This window comes from Mesoplodon mirus (genome assembly GCF_964341445.2).
Source record: "Mesoplodon mirus genome assembly, chromosome: 11".
In the NCBI taxonomy this organism is placed as follows: Eukaryota; Metazoa; Chordata; class Mammalia; order Artiodactyla; family Ziphiidae; genus Mesoplodon; species Mesoplodon mirus.
The window spans coordinates 79340902-79368837 of NC_138987.1; the positions used below are offsets into that span (position 1 = coordinate 79340902).

General features: G+C 36.2%; 1 protein-coding gene across 4 annotated transcripts in view; it reads right to left on the reverse strand.

The window, feature by feature from the left end:
* Window positions 1-328: 328 nt before the first annotated feature.
* CCDC91 (coiled-coil domain containing 91) overlaps window positions 329-27936 on the reverse strand; it is a 401471-nt gene continuing 373863 nt past the window's right edge. For 3 of the 4 annotated variants that reach the window (XM_082636831.1, XM_082636829.1, XM_082636828.1), the window contains one exon: window positions 329-1442. In XM_082636831.1, coding sequence (XP_082492957.1) covers window positions 1332-1442 — 111 coding nt within the window. In that variant the 3' untranslated portion in view covers window positions 329-1331. Of the gene's footprint in view, window positions 1443-24944; window positions 27472-27936 lie in introns of those variants that run through there. The other variant, XM_082636830.1, reaches the window with a different exon arrangement.

Below are 27936 nucleotides of genomic sequence, written 5' to 3' on the forward strand. Positions count from 1 at the left end.
AATTTGATGACAAAGAGTCAACTGATTTTAAATGTGACCATAACATTATGTTATTGGCTTGTTCCTGAATTAAAAGCCCTTTTCCCCCTTTTTAACTATGCTGCATTTCAAGTCAGTGGCCTGCTTGCTTTAATTTCGTATTTAAATTTGTAAGAGAAACCTAAGTAGTCATTAACATTTAAAGATTCTTGATAAATATTATTATAATATTTAGGGGAAGATATAAATTAAAAACATCATCATCCATGGGTGTAGAAGTTTGAGTAAGAAAAAACTTTTTTTAAATAATTAATTTTTAAAAAAATATTAAAAAATAATAATAACCAAATAAGATTTGAAGCTCTTTTTTATTACACTGAGAAATTCCCAGAAAAGTACAAAGCCTATGAAAGTAGGAGCATTTCAGAAAACAAGACAGAATGTTTGCATACATTTGTAAGGATATTTTAGTTTTGATGTTTGAAAAAAAAAAAACCCCAAAATTCATGATTTCACATTGAAGCACTCTGCTCATGAATTAAGTACCTTCTGAAGTACTGGGAAAGTATTTCACATCTCTTATATTTGAACCCAAATCCCTATAAATGGCTAAGTTATATTCTCTTTCTAGAGATTAAGTTCATGGTATGATTCATAAGAAAAATGATTTTATTGATTCATAGTGACTTTGAAGAAAAGAAATAAGAAATAAGCACATTACACACATATATTCCTTTAAATGGTACATCAGATCAAAGCTGAATTAATTTAATAATCTTTAGTGTTGTTAATTGTTACCAATGAAAATACATAGATCCCACTACAGAAAAGAGGCTTGGTAATTTCAGAATGATTCTCTGTCATATCAGTGTTTTATATCTAAGTTACATAGATAAATAGGTGATGTTGAAAACCATGCTGTTTCTATCCTCAAAATCAAATAAATGTATGATGACATCCTAGAATCTTATCAAGTCATTGTGAAACAGTAAGTAAAAAATATTTACTATTTTTGCCAAATACAATGTAACAGGGCACCAGAGGCTATAAAGTTTACTTAATTAACTTTTGGTAATCTGGTAATTTTCAGTGGTTTTGGGGTCACATCATACTCTTTGTTGCTGCTACTACTACTGCTAATAAAATAATAGTAAATGTAAAGGAGAAAACAAAAGAAAATAAATTAGATCTCTTGTAGTTCTTCTAAATACTGTTTTGGTTTATCCTTGAAGTGGAAATCAATTTTCCAAGGTTTGGAAAGAAAACAAAAGCATCTTTATAATTCACAGCATGTATTTTAGAGGTCTAATGATTTATCCATTGCCAGTGTGGGTTAGCTTGTCACGTTCTCTTTATTCAATGTCAACTGGTTCCGTAGCTATTAAAGCACTTAACTGTTTCTGAGCACAAGAGAGGAACAGTTCCAAACTGGACAGGCTTCTTTGGCGGATGACTTGATCAAGCTGTTGAATTTTTTGAGAGAGAGAGAGAGAGAAAGAGAAAAAGAATATACTTAGTTGAGGGCTAAAGAATATTATGCTACAGAAGCCCACTAGAGAAACCTTTTCAGATAATGATTTAGAAAATCAAATAGTGCTTTAAACTCAGAGACAGTGCAGTCACTATTTCCGGCCTATCATCTAAGATGAGATGATAATCATTACAATTTTATAATTGATGTTGGTATTCAGTTATTGGAGAAATACCATAAATCTGATCAGAGTGATTTCAGATAATATAAAATAGTATATAAAAATACCAGTTCTTAATGAATATACAGACTAGACATCCACAAATATCATAAAAAATATAACAGATGCAAAAAACAGAAGAAAAACATGGTATAGAAAAACAGCATAATTACTCCATGCATAGAGTTTAACTGGGACAAAGGATAGGTGAGGATATAAACAATTTCCTGAAATTAGAGAAAGTTCTTGGAAAAGGTTTATGTTAAGAAACATGTGATATTGTTGAAACAAATTTGACTTGGTTTTTCTGTTGAGTTATAGATTTTTTATTAGGATTGTTTTAGCGTATCAATAACAAATAGAGTGAACAAAACCAAAGAGGTTTAGTAATAAAAGTCATATAACAAAGAACTTTCTGGATGGTAAGGATCATTGGATACATCAAAAAAGGGTTTCTAACTCTTCTGCCCTAAAAAATTGCTCACTGTGTAAAAATAACCAATGACAACACATTACCTACAGGTTATAGAAGAACGGAGGAACTCAAAAGAAAGCCAAATAAATTCCATTTCATGATACATACCTGTCATATTTATGTAAAAGTTGACTATTCCTCCTACATGCTCCCCCCAACATAAAAGAAAAAAAGACAAATCCAAACAAGAATTCCCTATTAAATTACACATCCATAATCCATTGAATTCAAAATGACTGAAAAAATGAAAGATTAAAATTTTGAAGTATCCTAAGAATTAATCAAAAAAGAATATATTATATTTAGCAAAATCCTCATGTAAAAAGATTGAAAACTACTAAGACTCCCTTCAATTCTATATTTTGGGATCTTAATGTACATAAAGAAGTAAGATTCCTGCTTATCCTTTTTTCCCATGGTTTTTTTTTTTTTTTTTCCTTCCTCTCTCAGATGATACCTTTAGGTGAATATATACTTTCTGCTTACAAGTCTCTATCAAATAAGACAGTTCATTACAAGATAAACCCCAGGTGAGCAGAGAGTTGTCTGTCTTGCTGACTATCATACCCCAGCACCTAGAAGAGGGTCTGGCCACATGTTCGACATTCAATAAATATTTGCTGAGATTGACTGAATCAATAAATACTTAACCCGAATAGAGCAAGGCAATCTACTAGGAAATGATAGATGCACTTTTCATTCTAAAAGTAAAAACATGCTTAACCTAATTTAAAATCTATGTAGGAGACTAAAGTTGAATTTTTTAATGTTTCATTTTAATACACATAAAACAGATTGAAATCTAATTATTTGCGGTTTTATAAAATTATTTTGCACTTGGTCCAAATTCAAATAGTACAGAAGGGTATACCAACACCTTGGTCCAGTCCATTCCTAGTGGTTTCTGTCTACTTTGGGTGTTTTCAAGCATTTAAAGATAGGTTTTAAAAAAATATTTGGTCAAGATCTTGTAATTGTTAACTATGGCAGGGTTCACATAATCACCTTCTTCCACTGTCATTACTGGAAATTTTTCCTATTTCATTTTCAAGAAACTGCTTGACTGCATTCCATGATTTATTTAGCCACTTTCCCGTTGATAGACATGTAAGTTTATTCCAATTTTGTCTTGTTTATGAAGCAACAAGGAAATTTACAACCTGAGTGCACTCCCTTCAGAAGTTGTCCAAGGGGTTCTCTGGGACAGATTCTAATACATGGAATTTCTACATCATAAGATTAGCATATTTTATTTTATTTTATTTATTTTTTTAGATGCAAAAATAATATAATATGATATAATTGTGGTTGAACATATGTATGTTCACATGGGCGCTGTATGAAGAATAGACTAGGAGAGGAGCAAGACAAAAAGCAGAGGTTCAATACACAAGGCTGTCAGTAAATATGTGAAGAATAAATGAAGTTAATGAAAAAATATCTCACTAAGAGAAAAAGTAAAATTTCTGACACTTCTAGGTAATTGACATAAAAATATTACAGTCAATGGGCTGATTAGACACATACTTCTCTCTTAGATGCCAAAGTATTTGTAATTCATTTTTACTGCCTGTGCAGTTGTTGCTTTCAGTGTTCCAGAATCCATGGAGTAATGCACAACATTCTAGATGGGGAAAGCCAGCCTTTTGATTAGACACCTAGCCAGTCACCCCTCTTCATCCATTCATGTCCAGTGCTTCTTTTAATTATTTATTTTTTATTGAAAGAAAGATTCTTTAAATTCTATAGTGCTTTATAATTTCAAAGTTTCACACAGATGATTTCATAAAATACCATAATAACCCTTTTTTTTTTAGTTCTACCCCTACATTGTCCCTCCCCCCTTCTCTCTCTCTCCACTGGTAACCACTAGTTTGTTTTCTATATCTGTGAGTCTGCTTCTTTTTTGTTTCACTAGTTTATTTTTTAGATTCCACATATAAGTGATATCATACAATATTTGTCTTTCATTGTGTGATTTATTTCATTCATCATAATGCCCTCCAAGTCCATCCATGCTGTTGCAAATGGCAAAAATTTATTTCATTTTTATGGCTGAGCAATATTCCATTGTGTGTGTGTGTGTGTGTGTGTGTATATATATATATATATATATATATATATACACATACATACATACCACATCTTCTTTATCCATCACCTGTTGATGAACACTTAGGTTGCTTTCATACCTTGGCAATTGTAAACAGTGCTGCAATGAACACTGGGGTACATGTATCTTTCTGAATTAGTGTTTTTGTTTTTTTGGTTATATACCCACCTGTGGAATTGCTGGGTCATATGGTAGTTCTATTTTTAGTTTTTTGAGAAACCTCCACATTGTTTTCCACAGCGGCTGCACCGATTTGCATTCCCACCAACAGTGTAGGAGGGTTCACTTTTCTCCACATCCTCGCCAACATTTGTAAGTTCTGTTCTTTCTGATGACAGCCATTCTGACAGATGTGAGGTGATATCTCATTGTGGTTTCGATTTGCATTTCCCTGATGATTAGCGATGTCGAGCATCTTTTCATGTGCCTGTTGGCCATCTGCATTTCCTCTTTGGAAAAATGTCTAATCAGCTCTTCTGCCCATTTTTTAATTGGGTTGTCTGTAAGGACTTGCATATTTTTTTTTTTTTTTTTTTTTTTGCGGCCTCTCACTGTTGTGGCCTCTCCCGTTGTGGAGCACAGGCTCCGGACGCGCAGGCTCAGCGACCATGGCTCACAGGCCCAGCCGCTCTGCGGCATGTGGGATCTTCCCGGACTGGGGCACGAACCCGCGTCCCCTGCATCAGCAGGCAGACTCTCAACCACTGCGCCACCAGGGAAGCCCCAGGACTTGCATATTTTAAACTGTGATAGTTACTACCAAATTGCTTTCCAGAGTGAGAGTACCAATTTATCAGTCCCATCTGTAGTGTATGGGAGGACCAGTTTTCCCTGTTTTCTTTTTAAACAGTTGCATAGTTTTCCATTGTATATTTATAATTTTATATAATGGATTATTTTATTACTTATTTAAAAATTATTCTATTGATAGACATTTGAATTGTTCCTTATCTTTTGCTATTATAATCAATGCTGTAATGAACACCTATCAACACAGACCTCTGTATACCTATGCTAGCATATCTTATAGAAACTGCTTGAGCCAAAAAATATGTCATCTGCAATGCTACTTCTGTCATAAATCAGGTTTCCACATATGCATGAATCTGTCTTCAGGCTCCCTAGTCTAACTCCATAGATAATTCACCTATCCCTATGCAAATATAATGCTGTCTTAATTACTACAACTGTATAATAAATTTTAATATATCACATATTACCTACCATATTACCAACCATACCATCAACTATTTCAGAAAAATATAAATTAATAAACACTTGTAATAAAATTGAATTTAAAAAGGAAACAATCAGACTACAGATAGTCCAATACCCTTTTTCTCATAAAATGCAAAAACCAAGCAAAATATAAAAGTATATTATTTTGAGTTACATCAATAAGCGATATAACTTTTCTTTGTAAGGCCAAGGATATTATGCAATCAAAACTGAGGATAGGGCTTCCCTGGTGGTGCAGTGGTTAAGAGTCCACCTGCCAGTGCAGGGGACATGGGTTCAAGCCCTGGTCCAGGAGGATCCCACATGCCGTGGAGCAAGTAGGCCCGTGCGCCACAACTACTGAGCCTGTGCTCTAGAGCCCGGGAGCCACAACTACTGAAGCTCGCACACCTAGAGCCCGTGCTCTGCAACAAGAGAAGCCATGGCAATGAGAAGTCCGCGCAACCGCAATGTAAAGTAGCGCTCCCCTGCCCCTCTCCCTCCGAGGGGCGAAGAACAAAGACCCAATGCAGCCAAAAATAAATAATAAATTAATAAATACATTTATTAAAAAAAACATAACAGGATAGTTGTATTTGGAAGATGGAATCAGGATGAAATATGTTGATTCATTTTGGAGGTGGCTTCATGGGGGTTTGTTTTACTATTATGGTTCATAACATGCATATATATATATATATATATATATATATATATATATATACATATACATACATTAGATATAATAATTCAAAGTCTTTTAGAAGCCCTACCCTGAACAATCAGGAATTCAATTAAAAACAAAATTGATTTAATATCTTAGAATTTATGAATGTTAGATAGAGGAGCAACTTCTCCTTTTGATAGCATATAGCACAAACTCATAATTGCACAAACTAGCAATCAACCTGCGATTGTTGTTAAGTAACAATCCTCTGGGTTATGCATCAGAATGAATATCCTGTAATTTCTTAAAAAGCAAGGATATGTACAAGGACAAAAAAGTTTGAGAGATTTCGATTTAAACATACCAAGCACTTCCCTTCTCTTGTTTGTGTTAAAGGTCACCCTGGAACTAGAAACCATAAGATGATGGATGTATTGACTTTGGGTTTAGGTAGCTAAACTTCACATCTTTCCCCATGCCTCCCAAGAACTGTCTGAAGGCAAGAATCTACTAAATAAACAGGAGTTCAACACTTTAAGGGGCAAGAAGGTGACATACTCTGTGAGGAAGAAGATAAATTGGGCCATTTCAGATCTAAGATTCCACTTTGGCGGGTGCTTTCTGGGCATGGTATGTAAGATCATGTCTATGAGGGGGACACTTGAGACCTTTCTCTTATAGTTCAGGGACACTTCCTCTCTCTGAAATAAGTACATCAAACTGATGTTCTTGGCGAATTCCTGAATTTCAACAGTTTCAGTTTTATTAGGCATGACCTTATTATCCTTTATTGAGGCAAGATAAATTTTGGCAAAATATTCTTTTTGCACCCTTGAAGAGTGGGACTTAGTTCTGTTTTTGTGGCTTTCATCTCAAAGTGAATCAAAGATTTGTATTCTGTGACTTCATGCTGACAATGTTATGTCCAGAGTAGCGGCAGCAAACACTGGCTGTAGTATTTACAATCTCTTCATAACAGTGTAGCTCTGCTGCTTTGTTTTCCCTTCTATTTACTGTTGCTTCAGCTGCTGTTCCACTCTTTCAGATACCTGAAAAAAACCCTGGAAATTCTGAGGCTTCTGAAACAGACACCTGGGCTTTATAAATCTTTTTTTCCCTCTTTGTCATCTCTTCAGTTTGCTAGCATACTGCTGAAAACCATTTAGAAGCATACATACTACTTATTAAAAGTTAATATTAAGCTTAGGGGGTAAAAAGAAGACATGACTTTCCAAAAATTTCCTGTATTAGATTTACCTTTCCATTAGTATTTCATGCCATAGCAAAAGAAAAAGAAAAACAAAACATCTCTAGACCTTAGCTTTTATTTCCTATCACCAAAACACAATATGATGCATGGTGAACTCATGCTGGTCAAGAGAGCAAAATTCAAATTCAGCTACAAAAAAAAAAAAAAAAAAGGCTTGTTTTAATGGGACTGTTAACAACACTGTTTACATCCCAGAAAATCTGATACACTGTTGCGGTACGCGGGCCTCTCACTGTTGTGGCCTCTCCCGTTGTGGAGCACAGGCTCTGGACGCGCAGGCTCAGCGGCCATGGCTCACGGGCCCAGCCACTCCGCGGCATGTGGGATCTTCCCGAACCGGGGCATGAACCCATGTCCCCTGCATCGGCAGGCAGACTCTCAACCACTGCACCACCAGTGAAGCCCTGATACATTGTTTTTGAATATATATATGTATGTAAAATATATGTATATATATAATTAATATATATATTAAATATTAAATACACAGTACTAATTGTGATTTCAATATCCTCTGGGCTTTCACCAATAAGATATACCAGAAGATATGAAAATATTAGGCCTACCTTTATCACTGTTACTTTTCCAACCTGCCCTCCTACATATTTTAAACTTATGCTTAAAAAGAGATATCCAGCAAATCCACTGATAGAAAATTACTCATAAACATATGTTTTATGTTTAGCAATATGTTTAATGTATTCCATTTTCACATTCACTAACAAGCTCTTTCGTAGGCATTGAAGAAAGGTCAAGTATGATGATTCAGAACTGTAATTACTCAGGCGGATTTCCCAGTTGATGTCATCACATTGGGTAAGAAGGACTATTTACCTTCTGACAAGAAGTGAATAGTTCTTCCGTTTTTATTGCAACGCTGCCCTTTTAACAGTGCTGCTCGGGTATGAATGCCTTTGTTTTTCTGACTTTATATGCATCCCCCACACATACACACATATCCTCAAGCTGTTTCATTTACATGCTTGAGATTGAGCCAATCCATTGATTGATTGGTCAATCAGCTGACCAGTAACAAAGTTAAGACTGCCACTATTTGTGCATTATTGCTCTGAGCCCCCCAAAAGTATACATATAGTGGCCTTGTCCTTAAGAATTGTATAATCGTTTTGAAGAGACATATACAATCATTAAAGAACAATTATGTGATGATATATACAGTAAAGACTGAGTCCAGTGGAAGGTCAGAATGGGGGAGAGATCATTGTGGGAGAATGTAGCAGAGAAAACGTGACAGAGGTTGAGCAAGATTTGAAGAGGACTGGAACAGAGTACCAAGAGTGTCTTCTTTTTTTTTTTTTTGCGGTACGCGGGCCTCTCACTGTTGTGGCCTCTCCCGTTGCGGAGCACAGGCTCCGGACGCACAGGCTCAGCGGCCATGGCTCACGGGCCTAGCCGCTCCGCGGCATGTGGGATCTTCCCGGACTGGGGCACGAACCCGCGTCCCCTGCACTGGCAGGCGGACCCTCAACCTCTGCACCACCAGGGAAGCCCAAGAGTGTCTTCTTAAAGAGGAGCAAGATGTGGAAGAAATTCTAGGAAAGCAGATTAGCAGGAACAAAGACGGTTTAGTGACACTGAGAAAGGAGGTATGAATTTAGTGGAGTTTAGGAGTATTCATATATTCTTTCATTCACTCATTTATTCAATATTTATTCAGTACCTACTATGTGCCAGGCACTGTTTCATGCACTAGACAAATATAGTGGTGAAGAAAACAATTCTCTGCTCTTATATACTTTACAGTTTAGTTTATATTTTAGTTTTTTTTAAATTTTAGTTTGAGGAGATAAATTAATATTCTTCAGGTAGAGATCATTATTATAAAAAATAACGAAGTAGGGTAAAGGATTTGACAGGGACAGAGGGGACATCTTTTGGGTGGGATGATTAGAGAAAACCAACCACGCAAAAGCATCAGGAAAGAAAGTTACAAGGCAGATGAAACCACAGGAGGAAAGACCAAAATGTGGGTTCAGACTTGGCTTGAATAAGGACTGGCAATAAATAAAGAAGACAGGAGCAAAATGAGCAAGGTGAGGGGGGGACTGGTAGGAGAGAAGATCAGAGAAGTAGACAGTGGCCAGAGCGGGAAGGGCGCTATAGGTCATCAGAAGACTCTGGAGAGTTTTGAGCAAGAGTGTGACCATACTCTGTGTCTGAAAAATATCACACTTGTAGGGAGTTCTCTGGTGGCCTCGTGGCTAGGACTAGGTGCTCTCACCGCCATGGCCTGGGTTCAATCCCTGGTTGGGGCACTGAGATCCTGCAAGCCGTGCAGCACAGCCACAACAACAACGACGACAATCACATTGTACTGGGGACAAGAGATTGTTGGGGGGCAAGAGCAGAAGAAGAAAACCCAGTTAGTAGACTTTCGGTCTGGGGAAAATATAAAGTTAATCAGACTGTTGGCGATAGAGGCTTAAACAGCAGGTCAGGTTTAAAATATATTTTTAGATAGGACCAACTTGAGTTGCTGATGGATTAGAAGTAGGGATGAAAGGAAAAGAGAAGTAAAAGGTGATTCTTAGAATGATGGTGCCATTTATTGAGTTATGATGAACTGGAGGGCATTTCGGAAATGTAGGATAAAAAAGGTTTCTTTTATACTTTTATATAGCTTTTGTGCTAATAATAAGCACTGTGAATTGCCAAAATGGCTATAGCATAGGTAATGTGTCTCAAGCTTTTAAACCTTGGAATTGTGTGTGTGTGTGTGTGTGTGTGTAAAGCATTCTTTGGAAAATACACCACAAATCAATTTTTCTTGAGAACTCCCCTAGACTAAAAACAAACTGTATATATAGGGAGAATATTATACTGGTTCAGTTTCCCCTTAATAAATAATCATGGAATTTTACTGGTAAGAGATTTTTGAGACTGCTTAGTCTAACATCTACATTTTACAGTTGTGGAAAACTGATACACTGAGTTGTTAACAGACCAATTTCACAAACCTAATATGTCCTCCTACACTTAAAAAATATACTTCTTCAAAATACATTTAAAAGTATTAGCCTGAGTTTATCTTTGCTTAATAAACCTTACTATGTATCAAGTAGATTCTGTGCCCTCACAATTTGACAGTGGACATTTGACAATGGACAGATAAGATTCATCCCTAGAGTACCAGCACTATGACCAGAAAGGTGCTGACAACCATTCTGGGTGAGATGATATAACTATCCTTTCTCTCAATGTAGCTATGAAGGAAGTAGATTATGAATCAATTTTAAAACTTAATATGCATATATACTCATAATGGGCTGGCTCATTTTACGAACAAACAATAAGGACTCACAGACTTGAAGATGATTGTTATTCTTGAATGGTGATTATTTTTATTGTGACATCTAAACATTTTTGCTTTAAATACCACCATCTTTACCTTTATCCTGTATCCTCAAATTCTGCATTTCAGCCTAAGAAAATTTGGACTTATCTGTAATATAACTGTAGCATTAATGGAAGTTCTATAGTATCTGTCTTATTACAGGTATACCAACCATAAAGAGTTTCTCTTTTAAAATAGTCTTTATATTTTCAGATAAGAAATAAATACTCTTTTCTTTATATTTGCAGAGAAGTAAATTTGACTGCAAGAGGGATATATTGTATATAAAGCTGAAGTTGAGATAGAACATCCCCTCTCTGGGAATATAACTATGTCATTATTGTGAATCATGTTGGAAGAGACTTTGAACCAACTTGAGGATAATAGTCATATAAATATATGTTTAGAATGACTCTAACTCTAAAAGATTCAGTATGATCAGGAGAGTGATTTGAACTAAGGCAGTGCCAGTTGCCTCGACCTGAACTTCTGAAAATGTAGACCTGACCTCTTTACCAAAACATTCACAGGCCATCACGTCCCATGAAGACTCTCACTCCGGAGTTCACATCTCCTACTCTCTTTGAGAAACTTTTTCAACTTTGAAATATATTTCAAGTCTATCTATTTAGTTAAAAAATCTCAACATATAAAGAAGTTGTGTAACTTTCCACCAAGCACAAGATGAATTACAGATGCTCTTTCAGAGTAAATGGAAAACGCGTATAAAGAGTCTTAAACCCCACTGGCCACAACTAAAGAACTGTGAGTTTTGCTTTGTTTTGTTTTTAAGATGTCTTAGGGTAAGTCAATTCTCTGTTTTTGAATCATCTAAAATAAGTTCTACATATTTGGGCAGTTCTGCCTTTTTATCCCAAACTACCATAGAATCCACTGGGAAATGGGAATACTCATTTTTGCTCTTCACTAAATCATCTGGGCAGCATAAACCAATATGTATTCCAGACCTTAATGTGCAGGCATACCACCTTGGAATACAATCTTATTCGATCTTATAAGTTAAGCAACAGCAGTTGGCCAGAAAAGGATGCACTGTGGTAGTGAGTGAATGTAGACACTAGACTTTCTAGTATAAACTTCCATATGTGAGGTTTAATAAATTTGAAAAGAATATAATTCTGGTAACAACTGCTTTACTCCTAATTCAGACAATTTCCAAAACATTTTTAAAAACCACAGATTTAGGAAAATTTTAGAACGAAAGAAAAGGTAACTAAAATTGTATAGTAGAATAGTAATTGTACAGTAATCCCATCTTAGGGCTCTGATCCATAAGGTTGTATTTACCTATTAATAAGTTCCATATCCCACTTTCTAGAGTTCAATGGCAAGAATTTATCTCAAATAAAAAATGGATTGATTCTGGCAAGACAGACTAACTGATTTTAATATGACATTCCACATAAAGTTTTTAATAAAATTTGTTACATGCTCCCAAACCATGAATAGCCTTGTTCTACATTTTTTAAGACTTTGGTCAGTGCAAATATTGCAATCTGTAGGGTGGCCTTTTGTAAATTAAATAACATAAAAATCCCAAACAAACATTGTTAAGTAACAAATTGTTCAAGTACAACAAACACAAACTCTTGTATTTTCATCAAGTCAAGTTTTAAAGATTTTAGCAATTCTTTTGTGTCAATCCAAGGAAAAATATCTGCCAATTACTCTCTGTAGGACTCTTGTTTTGATTTTCAGCAATTTAAATTTCACCTTATTTTGAAGTAGGAGAAAGAATTACATGACCTCTTGGGTTCTTGTCTTCCTGTGCTATCTTAAAATTCTCAGATAACTGATATATTTTGCCTTTTATGTTTCAATGTACAAAAGCATGCAAAGAACTGTACACAAGGCTTATTTTTGAGCTCTCTGCACACATATATTGAAGTTGATTTACAGGGCAAAATTAACAGTCTTGGATTGAGTCTGATCTTCTCTTGTTTTGAGAACTGTGTTACTATTATTACCTGCTATGCACAGGTGAACCTCCGTATTGTGTTGTATTAGTTACCAATTACTGTGTAACAAATCACCCCAAACCTAGTGGTTTAGAACAAAAAACAACAAATATTTATGGTCTCCCCATTTTTGTGGGTCAGGAAATTGGGTGCAGCCTGAGTGCCCCTCACACATGGTCTCTACTGAGGGGTTACTATCAAGCTGTGGCTGGGTTGCAGTCAGCTCAAAGTCCAGCAGGGGAAGAAGCTGCTTCCAAGCTCACCGAGCGGCTGTCGACAGGCCTCAAAACATCCACTTCCGACAGAGCTCACGCGAGCCTCTCCACAAGGATGCCTAATAACACGATAGCTGACTCTCCCAAAGCAAGCAACCGAGAGAGAATGAGAGTACGCCAAGAGAGCAAGACAGCGCCCAAGATAGAGGCCGTGATCTTCCCAAAAGCCAACTTTGCTTCGCCCAGCCCAGGCTCAAGGTAAGGAAATTACATAAGTGCAGGGCATCACTGGGAAACCTCTACTGTGTATTATCTCATCTTTATTCTCCTGAAACTCTGAATGAGGCCACTAAGGCTTAGAGATGTTATGACTTGCCCAAGTGGCAGGGCCAGGATTCAAATCCAGGTGTGTATCACACTAAGCTATTCTCTAAACCACAATAGTACAGTGCCTTCTCAGATAAGAACTTCAGGTATGGCTGGGGGCTTTGGCACAGTATCTGTTTTGCTATAAATATGTAGGGGTTTATTGCATTGTGTACACTTGTGCAGAAACTTGTCAAGATGCCCAAATCCCTCTAGATATCATCCTTAAAACATGTAATTATTTTCTTTTCCTAAAAGATAGGTTCAGGAAGGTTTCTGTTGTATTAACATACAAATGGTTCCCTGAAAACGCAACAGAAGCATCTAAAGAAAAACTGGCACATCAAATACATCACATACGCCTTAAAGAATCTGTAAACCTCAGTGGCTGTATATAAAAACAATTGATTACTTCTTTCTAGGTCCATAACGAAAGAAAGGGGAAATGTTCATAAAGGCACTGTGTAGGACAGACCTCACCTCGGGGTACCTCTGAGGCTTTGAGAATCTGTGCTTATCTTCGTTTCCACTACTGAGAGAAGTGGTTATGAGCCCAAGGGTGAGCTGCTCTGCAGCTTGGATGCACACCTGATTCCCATTAGGAAATCCTCAGTATTCAAAATAGAACCAGTGGAACAAAGAAACATTTAATCAAATGGAAGTTAGTGAGAATAGACTTTTTTCCTCTCATTTTAAATAGGGCTGCTCTTCTTCGTCATTTAGGATTTTATAGTGTGTACTTGATCACTGAAGCCTGGAAAAAACACAGTACCATCTGTCTGGCACATTTTAAAACAGATTGATCCTACTGAGTGAACCAAGTGGGAAAGCACCTGTCAGTCCTCCTAAAATCCCAGCTGGATTGAGAAATGTAGGAAAACCCTAACCTTCCTCCTTGTAAGCAAGTAAAGGAGGTTTGGTTTAAATTAAGAGAGCTAAATTTGGATATTATTGCCTAAAAATGGTAATAGCACCTGCCCAAAGAGAAGATGCTGAAGAAACTTAACACTGGACACCTTCCAAACAGAAGATATGAGAAGTCAGGGATTATGGCAAAGCTTGAGAGTTCTTTCTCCAATATCCACTTCTTTCTTACCAATAAAATTACAGTTTAGGGCTTCCCTGGTGGCGCAGTGGTTGAGAGTCCGCCTGCTGATGCAGGGGACACGGGTTCGTGCCCCGGTCTGGGAGGTTCCCACATGCCGCGGAGCGGCTGGGCCCGTGAGCCATGGCCGCTGAGCCTGCGCGTCCGGAGCCTGTGCTCCGCAACGGGAGAGGCCACAGCAGTGAGAAGCCCGCGTACCGCAAAAAAAAAAAAAAAAAAATTACAGTTTAGTCCTAGGAAAAATGTGAACACCCTCCAGGTATCATTCCCTTATTGCTGCCAAGGGTAGCTAAAGAAACGTGAGTACAAGTTGTTGGGGAGGAACTCCAAAACAGCTCCTTAAAAGTGGGACAGACGCCTGTCCTGAATTTTTTTCCCTTTTTGGCTCTTGCACCTTTCCTTTTTCCTCTGTCACAAATGTGTTTACTGGAGCCCCAGCTGCCATGCTATAGCACTAATCATGTAAGCCAGTGCTAAAGATTAAAAAAGTACAAAGTCAGAAGGATCCTGAATCTTTGATGATTTTGTTAAGCTTCCGTAGCTTTAAACTGCTTACCTCTGGACTTGCTTATGCCATTGTTATTTCTAGTTTCTGTTACTAGGAGGCAAATATAAATCCCAGTGCTAAATGTACCAAGTTTACACTGTATGTGTCTACTAGTATAATAGAAACAAAAATTTATTGAGGCTCAAAATGTTGTCAGTGAGACTGAAATTTCCACTAAATTGGAAATTTTAATTTGGGCACTGAAAAACAACTAATAGAATAAAATATCCTCGAATGGCTTAAGAGTATATGAATGGTAAAAAATAAAATAATCATAATGATCAGGTTATGCCCATCACCTGAACATATATGTATGCAAGTTGCATTGGCAAGTCCCTCTTTTATTTTTTCCCCTGTTCTCTGGTAAATAGAGTATTTCATCCACAAACTATAAGAGTGAAAAACACCTAAAAATGTTAAAAAAAACATATAAAGGGGATGGATTTAAAACTATAGCAGTGAAATTTTGCCTAGGCAAACAAGTTAACTTATAATATCTGGAAAGAAACATAAAGTTCCTAATCAATTTAAAAATTATGAATATTATGGATAAAATATGATAGTTTTGTCCCCAGGAAATTCCAAGCAATTTTAACTTTGGTAAGTAGACAGGACATTGTGGCATAAATATAAATATATATTTATATTGACTATCAGCTTCACACTCATTATTTGGTGTTCATTTTCCATTCACCATGAAATTTAATAATACATATATTTTAAGTTGTCACAAACCACTTCTGGAACAAAAACATATTTAACAAATACTTCAAGACAGAGTGAGTAGAACCAAAGACATTCTGATCTCAACTATACAGTTAGGGAACTCAATAAAATAACAGCACTAATAGCTAACACCAAAAGTGAACTTTTTATGTGCCAAGTAATGTAAGCACTCTACATGGGGTAACTCATTTAGTTCTCATAATAATCCTATGTGAAGTAGGGACTATTTCAATCTCCATTTTACAGATGAACAAAATGTGGCCAAGAAAGGTTAAAGTACTTGCCCAAGTTTACGAATCTAATAAATAGCAAAGCTCAGTCTTAATCCAGGAAATCTGATTCAAAACCACACACTCCTAATCATATACTATACTTCTCTCACTAAGATGAAAAGTATACCTATGCTATGCGACAATGTTAACGTTAAAAGGCTTTCCCATAAAATGGGACAATCCAGTAACGGTAAACAAAAGAAAGCAAGAAAAGACCAAGAATCTTCTCTTCCTTCCTTTAAAAATCTGTAGGGAATTTGCAAAGCAGAATGCATTTTGGGTAGAAATTTCATAAATTGATGGCTTATAGCCCAGAAGCATTTGTAAGGCTGGTGTAAAAGGTATTATATGACTTCTGTTTCTATTTCAATCATTTACTTTTCTTGTCAACTAAGCAACATTGATCTTCTGTATTCCCTTTTTTATACATACAAAATAAGCAAATGATTGTAAACTAGAATTCCTACAGAAATAACCATCTCAATAAAAATTCCCATCACCTATATTTATATTTATATATTTATATTTACAGGTGAGAAAGGTTCAGAAAAATATCTGGCAAAGTAACTTAAGTGTAACCCATCTTCACCAAGCATTACAAATGCACTGGAACTGGGAAGTAAGATTAATGAAGGTGGGGGGATAATTTTATATATAAAAAAAAGTTATCCATAAGTGCACACTGCATTTGAGATACTCCTGAAATACCATATAAAGTAGCAACACAGTCCCAAGACATCTGTTCTTTCTCCACTACAGTGTACTGTCTGAGGATCCACTTAATTAAGGCAATATAGCCAATGCATTGAAACGTGTTCTTTTTGTGTTTTAATGTGAACAAATCCAGCCAATACACTGAAACTCTTTCTTCTTGTGTTTTAGTGTAAACAAATGACATTATGCAAGGGAACAGAAGGATCAAGTAATCTAAATGGTGTGTGGTAAAACAAATGCAGACTATTATCATATAGAAATTCCATGGGTATGACCTATCCAAATGACTTACCACCTCATTTACTACATAGGTATCACTATGCTTGGATGAAAAATGATAGTTTTGCTGATGTATGCCTGGATTTCTCTAAATAAAAGACACGATGGAGATTAAAGTCTTCAGGAAATGCCAATATAATGACTCTGAATATAACCATATATATTAAAAATCTGTTAAATGTTAAGTATGATGAACTAAAAATCTAGTCATATTCTCTGAACAGAGGTCGGTCCTGTTTATTTTTCTTTGAAATTTTAGCAGTCAAAAGCTATATGGAATCAGAGGAAAGAAGCCGAGGGAATACTTCCTAACTTATTCTATGAGGCAAGCATTACCCTAATACCAAAACCAAAGACATGAAGAAAAAACTACAGACATCTCTCATGAACCTAGACGAAAAAATCCTTGACAAAATATTAGCAAATCAAACCCAAAAAAGTATAAAAAGAATTATATACAATGACCAAGTGGGCTTTATCCCAAGTATGCAAGGCTAGTTCAACATTCAAAAATTAATTATGTAATCATCACATCAACAAGCTAAATAAGAAAACTCACATGATCATATCAATAGATGCAGAAAATTGTGTGACAAATCCAACACACTTTTATGATAAAAACTCTCAGTAGACTAGGAAGGGTGGGAACTTTCTCAACTTAACAGAGACTATATACAAAAACCCTTGAGCTAACATCATACTTTAGGTGGTAAACTCAAAGCTTTCCCACTAAGATCAGGTACAAGGCAAGGATGTCCCCTCTTAGCCACTCCTTTCATTATCATACTAGAAGTCCTTGCTAATGCAGTAAGACAAGAAAAGGAAATAAAAGGTATACAGATTTGAAAGGAAGATATGAAACTGTCTTTGTTTTATGATAAAGATGGCATGATTGACTCTGTAGAAAATCTTACAGAATTGACAAAAATTCTTGGAACTAGTGAGCAATTATTGCAAGTTTGCAGGATACAAGGTTAATATACAAAAGTCAATTTCTTTCCTATATAATATATATAATTATATAATAACTATATTATTATAATTATAATGTAATAGAATAATTACATTATTATATAATAATGAACAAGTGGAATTTTAAATTAAACACACAATGAAATACTTAGGTATAGATGTGACAAATATGTACAAGATCAATATGAGGATGACTATAAAACTGATGGATAAAAATCAAAGAACTAAATAGATACTGCATGTTCATGGATAAGCTCAATATTGTCAAGATGTCAGTTCTTTCTAAATCACTCTGTAGATTCAATGCAATCCCAATCAAAATCCCAGCAAGTTATTCTGTGAATGTCAGTAAACTGATTCTAAAGTTTATATGGAGACAGAAAAGACCCAAGAAAGCCAACTCAATATTGAAGGAGAAGAACAACATTGGAGGACTGATGCTACCAGACTTCAAGATTTACTATAAAGCTACAGTAATCAAGACAGTGTGGTACTGATGAAAGAACAGACAAATAGATCAATGAACAGGATAGAGAGTCCAGGAATAGACCCCCATAAATATATCAACTGATCTCTGACAAATGAGCAAAGACAATACAATTGTAAAAAGATTAACTTTTCAACAAATGCTGCTGGAATAACTGGACATCAAAGGGCAAACAAACAAAAAAAAAGAATCTAGATACAGATCTTATTCCCTTCACAAAACTTAACTCAAAGTGGATCACAGACCTAAAAGTATATTGCAAAACTATGAAACTCCTAGGTGACAACATAGGAGAAAACATAAATGACCTTGGGTATGGTGATGACTTTTTATAAACAATAATGAAGACACAATCCATGCAATAATTGATAAGCTATAATTCATTAAAATTAATGATTTCTGTCCTGTGAAAGACAGTATCAAGAGGATGAGAAGACAAGTCACAGACTGGGAGAAATTATTTCAAAAGACGTATCTGATAAAAGCCTATAATTCAAATATACAATGAATTCTTAAAACTCAACAATAAGGGGGTTTCCCTGGTGGCACAGTGGTTGAGAATCTGCCTGCCAATGCAGGGGACATGGATTCGGGCCCTGGTCTGGGAAGATCCCACATGCTACGGAGCAACTAGGCCCGTGAGCCACAACTAATGAGCCTGCGCGTCTGGAGCTTGTGCTCCCCAACAAGAGAGGCCGCGACAGTGAGAGGCCCGCGCACCACGATGAAGAGTGGCCCCTGCTCGCCGCACCTAGAGAAATCCCTTGCACAGAAACGAAGACCCAACACAGCCAAAAATAAATATATAAAAATTTAAAAAAAACAATAAGAAAATAACCTGATTAAAAAAATGGGTCAAAGACCTTAGCAGATACCTCACCAAAGCAGATAACTGGATGGCAAACAAACATATGAAAAGATGTTCCACATCACGTATCATCAGAGAAACGCATACTGAAATGAGATACTACTACACACTTATTAGAATGACCAAAATCTGGAAAACTGACATCACCAAATGGTGGTGGGGATATGGAGCGACTCTTATTCATTGCTGGTGGGAATGCAAAATGGCACAGCCACTTTGGAAGGTAATTTCGTGGTTTCTTACAAAACTAAACATACTCTTCTCATACGGTCCAGCAATTGTGCTCCTTGGTATTTACCCAAAGGAGTTGAAAATTTATGTCCACACAAAAACCTGAACATGGATGTTTATAGCAGCTTTCTTCATAATTGTCAAAACTTGGAAGCAACTAAGATGTCCTCCAATAGGTGAATGTATAAACTGTAGTACATTCAGGCAATGGAATATTATTCAGCATGAAAAAGAAATGAGCTATCAAATCATGAAAAGACATGGAGGAAAGTTAAATGCCTATTAACAAGAGAAAGAAGCCTATTTGTTCCTCTCTTTCTTTAAACTTTTATATTCATCCAGCGTTCCCTACCACTTTTATCCTAGTAATATATTATCTTATGCTTAAAACTCAATAGTGATCACTCCATTTACTTCTCTGAAATGTATATATTTAAAAATTAAAAAGATTTGCTATGATAATAAATCCATTGAGCCTTTTCAGAGATTAAATTATAATTTCTGAAGTCCCTTCACTGTGAGATCATCAGAGATGACATTAATTAAGGACTGCTCAATTATAAGTCCATGATAGCATTTGATATAGTCACCCCTCCATGTAAATCATTTTTTTCATTTTCCTTTTGGGCAAACTTTTAAAACTTCACTTCCTAGCAGTCTTCCCATTGCTCACTTTGCTTCAGCCATCCTGTCTTCCTTGTCCTTTCTCAAATACAACCAAGCACTCTTTCTACATCCGCCCATTGCACATGGTGTTCTATTTGGAATGTCCTTCCTCTAGATAGCTGCATGACTTGATCACTCTGTACATTCACATCTCTTCTTAAATGCCAGCTCAGTTTATCACTGAGGACTGCTCTCACTCACTTTAAAATAGCACCCCGACTCTTCATTTGCATCACTAACTATGGATCCTTTCTCATGGCATTTATCATCCCCAAATATCATACATTTGTTTATTGTCATACCCCATTAAAAGTAAGCTCCCTAGAAAACCCTAAGGAAAATGGGGATTCTGATGTATTTACTTCTGTATCTCCAAGGTCTAAAACAGTACCTGGCACATCATAGGGGCTGACTAAATGTTTGCTGAATTTATTGAATAAAGAACAAAAAGAGAAGAGATAATTACTAATTTATTTTAGTAACTGCACTTTAGAAAAGAATACCGTAATACATTTTCAAAATTTTCAAGAGTCAAATGGTATATTTACCTTCAAAAAGATGTACAAATTATTTTAAATGATTTAAAAAACCTGCAAATTATTTTATAAAATACTCAGTACACTAGTGATGGTATTCTTTAAATTTACATAGTCTATTAATAAAATATAATATCACATGAAATAGAGGTTTGCATTGTAAATAATTGATAACTGAGTGCCTTTATTTTTATGGTACACAGATATAATCAGGACCATACCATTTTTAGGGAATAAAAGAATTAGTAACGATAATTTATAAAATTATTTGAAAATTATATACATTTTGAAATTCATAACAAAACAATAAAATGAACAAATTGTCAAGTTTCTTAATTTCTATCACTGAAAACTGGGAATTGTTATTGGGAATCACTCATTTTCTAAACTTTGTTAGATCTATTAATACAGTGAATGTTCCAGCCTAAATTTTTTTTATGACATTGCTAATTTTGTGCTTCTAAAACCAGAAGAACTAATTAATGACATATTGAAATCTCTCTGAAAAGACAGTATTTTGGAATGATCTATTAGCGTATAACTTTCTAAGTCCTATAACGTCCTGGAACCTCAAGGAATGCTTAGTTGGATCTAAGGAGACTCCTTTCAGTGGTCTCTGGATGCATAAGCTCTGCTTGCTTCAGTAGATTTTAATAACCAATTCTCTCATCACTATTCTCTGCGCATCTCAAATAAAATATTAGCTACTTGTATCTTTTAAAAAGTACTATTTGAATCTAGGCCACACTGTAGAGATACAAATTTTCTCTCAAAAAGAACTTTGCCCTTGTCTGCAGATACTTCCTTATCCATCTCTGAGTGGAGGAGAAGTGGCCCTGTACCAGTCACTATGGCTGCAAAACAAATTACCCCCAAACTCTGTGGTGTAAAACAACCATTTATTATGATCACATATTCGGTGGGTTAGGAACTGGAATATGGTGCAGCTGTGACAGCCTATCTTTGCTCCATGATGTTTGGGACCTCAGTTGGAAGACTTGAAGGCTAGGAGCTAGAATCATCTGAGGACTCATTCACTCTCATATCTGATGGTTGATGCTTGTTCCCCCACACAGGCTACTTTCAATTTTGTCACTGCCTGCTGGTCAGATTTCACAAGTGAGTGCTTCAAGAGAGAAAAAGAGATAGGTGGAAGCCTTATTGCCTATTATGATCCAGCCTCGAAATCATGCAGTGTCATATCCATCACATTCTATCTGTTGGGGCATTCAAAAAGTCCGGCCCCAGACTCAGGGGAGGAGAAACAGACTCTGCTGACCGACGGGGAGTGGCAAGAGAATGTTGGTCTGGGAACACTGCTGTGGCCTCTTCTTAGGAGAATACAACCCACCACAGATCCTAATTGGATGCTATTTTTTAGCATTCTCAGTTTCTTGAGGGTGTTACTTTTACCTCCAGTTCAGATGACTGCTGGAGCAAATCAGTCTTCACCTAAATTACAAGAGGTAATATCAGTCTCTGAATTGTAGTCAGGAAGAATAACTTCAATATTTATGGGACTCAAAATGCAGGAAAAATCAAGGTCAAGAAATAATAAATATGGAAGATTAAGCAAAAATGATGGGATAACATATTTGAGAGACAAGTCATTTTCTCTATTGGTCTTATTTTCAACAAACCACTTGCAATTGGACTTGCCTTTCTCCTTAAACAGTTGTAACAACTTCCTTAAAAGACACATCATACTGTGTCTCCTTGAAAACTATGCCCTTGCCTACACATACGTTTCTGTCCCCAACATCTTGGAGTGCCTTCCTTAGCAAGTAGAAAACAAGGAGGGAACCAGATGCATGTACTCTTCTTACCCTACTCACTTGACAGAAAACCCATTCTTAATCCTGTGGGTTTATATTGCTCTGTGAGTTGAGCAGCATGAAAATCCTCCTGAAGCCTCAATGCAAATGTTTCTCTAATCCTATTAAAGCCACAAAACACACCCAGATGAATGAGTAGGAAACTGAGCTAGAGAACTCTCCCCGACCCCAGTACCACTGTCAGTTTTGGCACTGACTTAATTGGTCAGCCTCTCCCTCTAAGTACGGCATGGCTTAAATGGGAAACCAAAACTCTGGCCTTCTCTGTCTAGGACACTCAAGTCAAACCTGTATGCTGTTTTAGCCAAAGCTCTGGAGAGGATTCTGAATATACTTTTTAAATGTAAAGAAAAAGGGTTGAAATAGGACATATAAAAAATAGATACAAAACAATACAATGGTCTACTTAAACTGGTTTTCTCTGTTTAAAACTAAGATATAATCATATATCATATATTTAAACAAAGGATTATATAGCAGGAAGCAAAATCTCTCCCAGCCCACCTCCTAGAGATCATTGATCACATTTTTCTTTTGTTTATTAAAATATATTTTGCAATACAACACACACACAGAGGTATATAGCGAAATATATTTAAATATACAGGATCATATGATTCAGGAGGTTTTACAACCATATCAACAAATGTAGATAAATATAATTCTTTTCAGTAGACACAGAGTATTCCATTTTAACATAATTCATTTAACCAGTCCCCTGTGGATGGACATTTAGGTTGTTTCTAATTTTGAAAATATCAAAAAATAAAACTGTTGGGTGAATATGTGCCATGGGATATTTAACAAAAACACATTTTCCAATGTGATAAGGACTGAGTGTTAAACTTTCTGTAGTAGCTTAAAGGGCAGTTGGAAGAGAAGGTTTTTTAAAGATGTACGCATATAAGATGACACTCTACTTCACAAATCAGAAAAGTTAATCTGTTAAAATGTGTTGGTAGTAACAGTTAGGGCTTGACTCTTGTTAATGCGGCCCTTGGGAAAATATAAACACTCTTCCTGAATTCAAATCACGCCTGCGCACCACATTTTTGTCTTCAGCTCGAGCTTCTGGCGTTCCAGCCTGCAATTGAGGCCTTGCATCAGATGCCAAACTAAACATTTGGGAACAAGAATTGTAATGACCTCCTGTTTATGTTTGTTTGTTTTAAGTAATTTAAAAACATATAACATGAAGAAAAACAGAAAAATTAGGATGGGGAAAGAACTCTAAGAAATAGGAAACTGGATATCTTTCAAAGGATTTTCTTGGATATTCATACATTATTCAGAGCACATAATTAATTGTCAGTGTAGATTAGCATGACCTTTGAAACAGAGAAGAAGGAAGGAGAGATATGAATTCCATCCAGACATTAGTGAAAAATACAAAAAAATAAAATTACCTGAATGCATGGGATAAGAGCAGAACAGAGGTTCATTCCAGTTCACTTTCCACATCTTCATGTCTAGTGAAGTTTGCATGACTGACTAATGGGCATTCTAGTGAAGCCACGACAGATTGATTACTGCTGTTGTTTTTTTAATCATGAACTTTTTCATGTAGTTAAACCCTGCCTCATTCTCTATTTTAAGAAGGGAAAATAACTGTCTGCCCCTGAAGGCTTTCATATTAAACATGTCAAAGCATATTACTGATGATGTAAAAAGCACTTTGACATGTTTAGCATGAAATACTTCAGTGTCAGAAAACTATTCTCTTCTTAAAATGCCAGATTGTTCTCAAAGGCCTAAAGGAGTCTGTGGACTTCTTAAAAGAATGTGCTAACATCCCCTCCATTAGTCTTTACAATATACGTTCCTATGGAAGAACGTTCCCTTTGGTGGAGTAGTAGTGATTGGAAGGAGGCCGGGGTTGGGGGTGTCTGAGATGTTGGCAATTTTCTGCTTGACTTAAGTGGTGGTTACACAGGTGTGCTTTCTTTGGGAAAATTCATTGAGTGGTATTCTTAGAATTTACATTAAACTAAAATAAAATGTTTTTTTATAAAGGGAAGCAGCTGAGTAGATACAGCTTCATCTACTGTAGTTAATTTCTCTTGATATTTAAAAGATATTAATGGCTTATTATTGATAATCAGCACAACCAAATCAAAAAACAATGTTTCTACACCGATGAAACAGCTAGTTTTACACTATTGTGAATTGCTCTGTTATGTACTTCCTAAGTACAAATGTTTTCTTAATACTTAATTGAGAGGGTGATACAATCAAGGGTTAATTTATATGCTTTTCTTACTTTCATGTATATTAGTATAATTAGTACTATGTCTGAAAGAAAATACGCAATTTCCTCTAAATAATGACAGTAAAGACTTATTAAGCACTTATAACATGCCATGTGTCAGGCTCGTTTATATGCCCACTACCATTTAATTCTTAAAGAACTAGGAGCTTTCCTGCTGAGAAACACCATTCTAAGGTGGCACTTCCTGCATATTCAATAACATTCGCTATTGCTTGAACAGAATTTTCTTTCCTTTAGATCTGCAGGTTCTTTCACTTATTCAAGCATAGCTGAGGACCTATAATATGCCAGGCATGGTTCTAAACAATGTTGCAGTCTTAAGAATCCTGTCCTATTTCTCCAACGCCATCTCTTTGGGGGAATTATGGAGGACACACATCTGGGAAAAGCCTTGACAATGAGGTTTTGAATATCTTTTAATTTTATAGCATATCTGGGACTCGACAAAGAAAAGCACAGAATAAGGGGGGAAAGGCAGTATAAGGAAGCTTTCCGTACTTCAGCATGCTTAACTAATTGCTTCTTTGCAGATTAGATTTATCTTCCAACCAATAAATATTCTGTGGTGCCTATTCTTTTCAGTATCACACAATTTGTCATTTATCGATTCACCAATTACTCCATGTGTTAACAACCAGCCCAATTAATTCATAAACTCTATGAGAATCGGAGTCAATGCTTTATATACTAGGGGTTGGCAGACTTTTTTGTAGGGGTCCAGACAGTATATATTTTAGGCTTTTTGGGCCCTATGGTCTCAGTCACAATTACTCAACTCTGCTCTTGTAGCATGCAAGTAGCCATAGATAATATGCAAACAAATGGATGTAGCTGTGTTCCAATAAAACTTTATTAAAAAATAGGAAGCAAGCTGAATTTGGTCCATTAGTCATGTTTGGCAAACCCCTGCTTTATCCCACAGTATCTTTTATCGTGCTGGACAGGTAGCAGGCCTCAGTAAATACATCTTGCTTGACAGAGTCAAGGGCATTGAAAATGGAAATGCAGGAAATGGGAAGGGAAGTGGCATTAATTCTGAGTTCTCTAAGGGGACATATCCACATTCCCTCTGCTGCTAACCTGGATTGTACCTCTTCCTCTTTGAAATCAGATTCTACAGCTACAGGGAATATTACTTCTACTGATTTAAGGAAATCATCATATTAGGAAAAGGAAAAAAAAATCTGACAATAAATTCAAATTGATGAGGGAGCATAAACTTGCTCATTGTAGTATCTTTTCCCTTGCAAGTAGAAAACAGTCATTTGTATATAAGGTAGGAAACTCCAATGGGGAAAAAAAGGCCCTATTCGTAAAAGAATGCATCATCGAAACCCAAATATGGGTGGTCCAACCGAGCAAAAGTGGTTGGCAGTGGGATTTAAAAAACAAGATTAACACAAGATGTTAAGTCCTGAAATCCATCTAGTCACAAACATGTGTGTTTTTAATGACATTCAGAGCCATTTCCATAAAATGAAAGAACAGAGGTTAATTTATTTCATTGAAAACATTATGAAAAATCTTAGAATTCCCTAGAACTAAGAACCTTTTATTATTTTCTCATGGCTGAAAATCATGTTCATCTGCCAGTGACAAGTAATGCTCATGGTTAGGTGGAGATAGAAGACTGATAGCAGCATAAGATGACAGCAAGGGACCACAGTACCATTTTTTTTTTCAACATAAAATTGACATATGAGATGCGGACACAGTGAAGGGGCTCTTCATAAAACAAAGTTAACAAAATAAGTACAGGTTTTTCTCAGACCCTACTGAATAGAACAATTATTTCAGTAAGAGGAATCACCCCAGGCTCAGTCCTGGCTGTGACTGCCACTCTCATTTATTCAGCAACTATTTACTGAATGCCTACAAAATACCGGGCACTGGGGTATGTATTGGAACATACAGCTTTTTTTCTTTTAAAGTGCATCATTATTCTTTGGGGGAAACAGACAACACCATTTAAAAGAGTAAAATCGTTTCAGTTACTGTTAAGTGCTAGGGGAAAAAAATAAGTGCTAGGGAGAAAAAATAAGGCATGGCAGCTCCTGGGAGGAACGTGTGGTGTGATTTTAGCTAAAATGGCTAAGAGATAGCCTTTAGGAAAACTTTGGAAGATTTCAAGTTTGGTAACATGATGATCAGATTTATGCTTTGAGAAGATAGATCACGAGATGCTGGATGGACAATACACTGCAGTGGGGAAGGGGGGCATAAGAACGGAAGCAAGTAGTCCTGGTAAAGATGATGGTGGCCTGGTCTTATGACATAGTAGTGGAGACGGAGGAGATATTCTAAGGCATATTTGACCTGCCAAAAGATGATATTAGCTTGGGCTAGAGAGGATGCAATGGAGAGGTGATAAAAAGTTGATGAATTCAGTATTATTTTGGAGTATGTTTGTCAGTCTTGTTGGAAGACTATGTGAGTTGTGGAAAGAGGATGACTTCCAGGATTTTGGTTTGAGTGACTGTGCCATTTACTGAGATAAGAAAGACTTCTGAAGGAGAAAACCTGGCAGGGAATGGGTGGTAGAAATCAAGAATTCTGCTTTAGACATAAGCCTTTCTCACCAGTCCATGCCCTAAGGTAGACTTCACAAGAGAGGCAGTCTGGGTATTGTGCTCCTCCTGGGAAAAAATAATTATGTTTTAGCCAAAGGATTATGCACATAACAGAGGTTCAATAAATACACGATAAGTGAATTTATGAGACAAGTCATTATCCAACCAGTTTTCAAAGTCTAATTATGTGAACAGAATTAGCAAGTTAGTTAAGAAGCATGACAGGCTTTCACAGAAACAATTTATTTGCATTTCTTACCTAAAACCCAGCTTCTTCACCCTCTCAGATTTCAAGATTCGACCCTTGGTGGCTATACTCCCTTCTACACTGGTACACTCCCTGCTGGTATAACTGTATTCTCAAGGAATAAAAGTGCAAGAATGAGTATTGATGTATTGCTAGAGTTTGCAAAGACTATTACCAGTCCAGAAATAGAAGAAGAGTTCTTTGATCAAGACATAGATTTTACAACTAAGTGAACATAATACTCTCTCACCATTTTGGACTAAAAATAGCCTTGAAATGAGAAT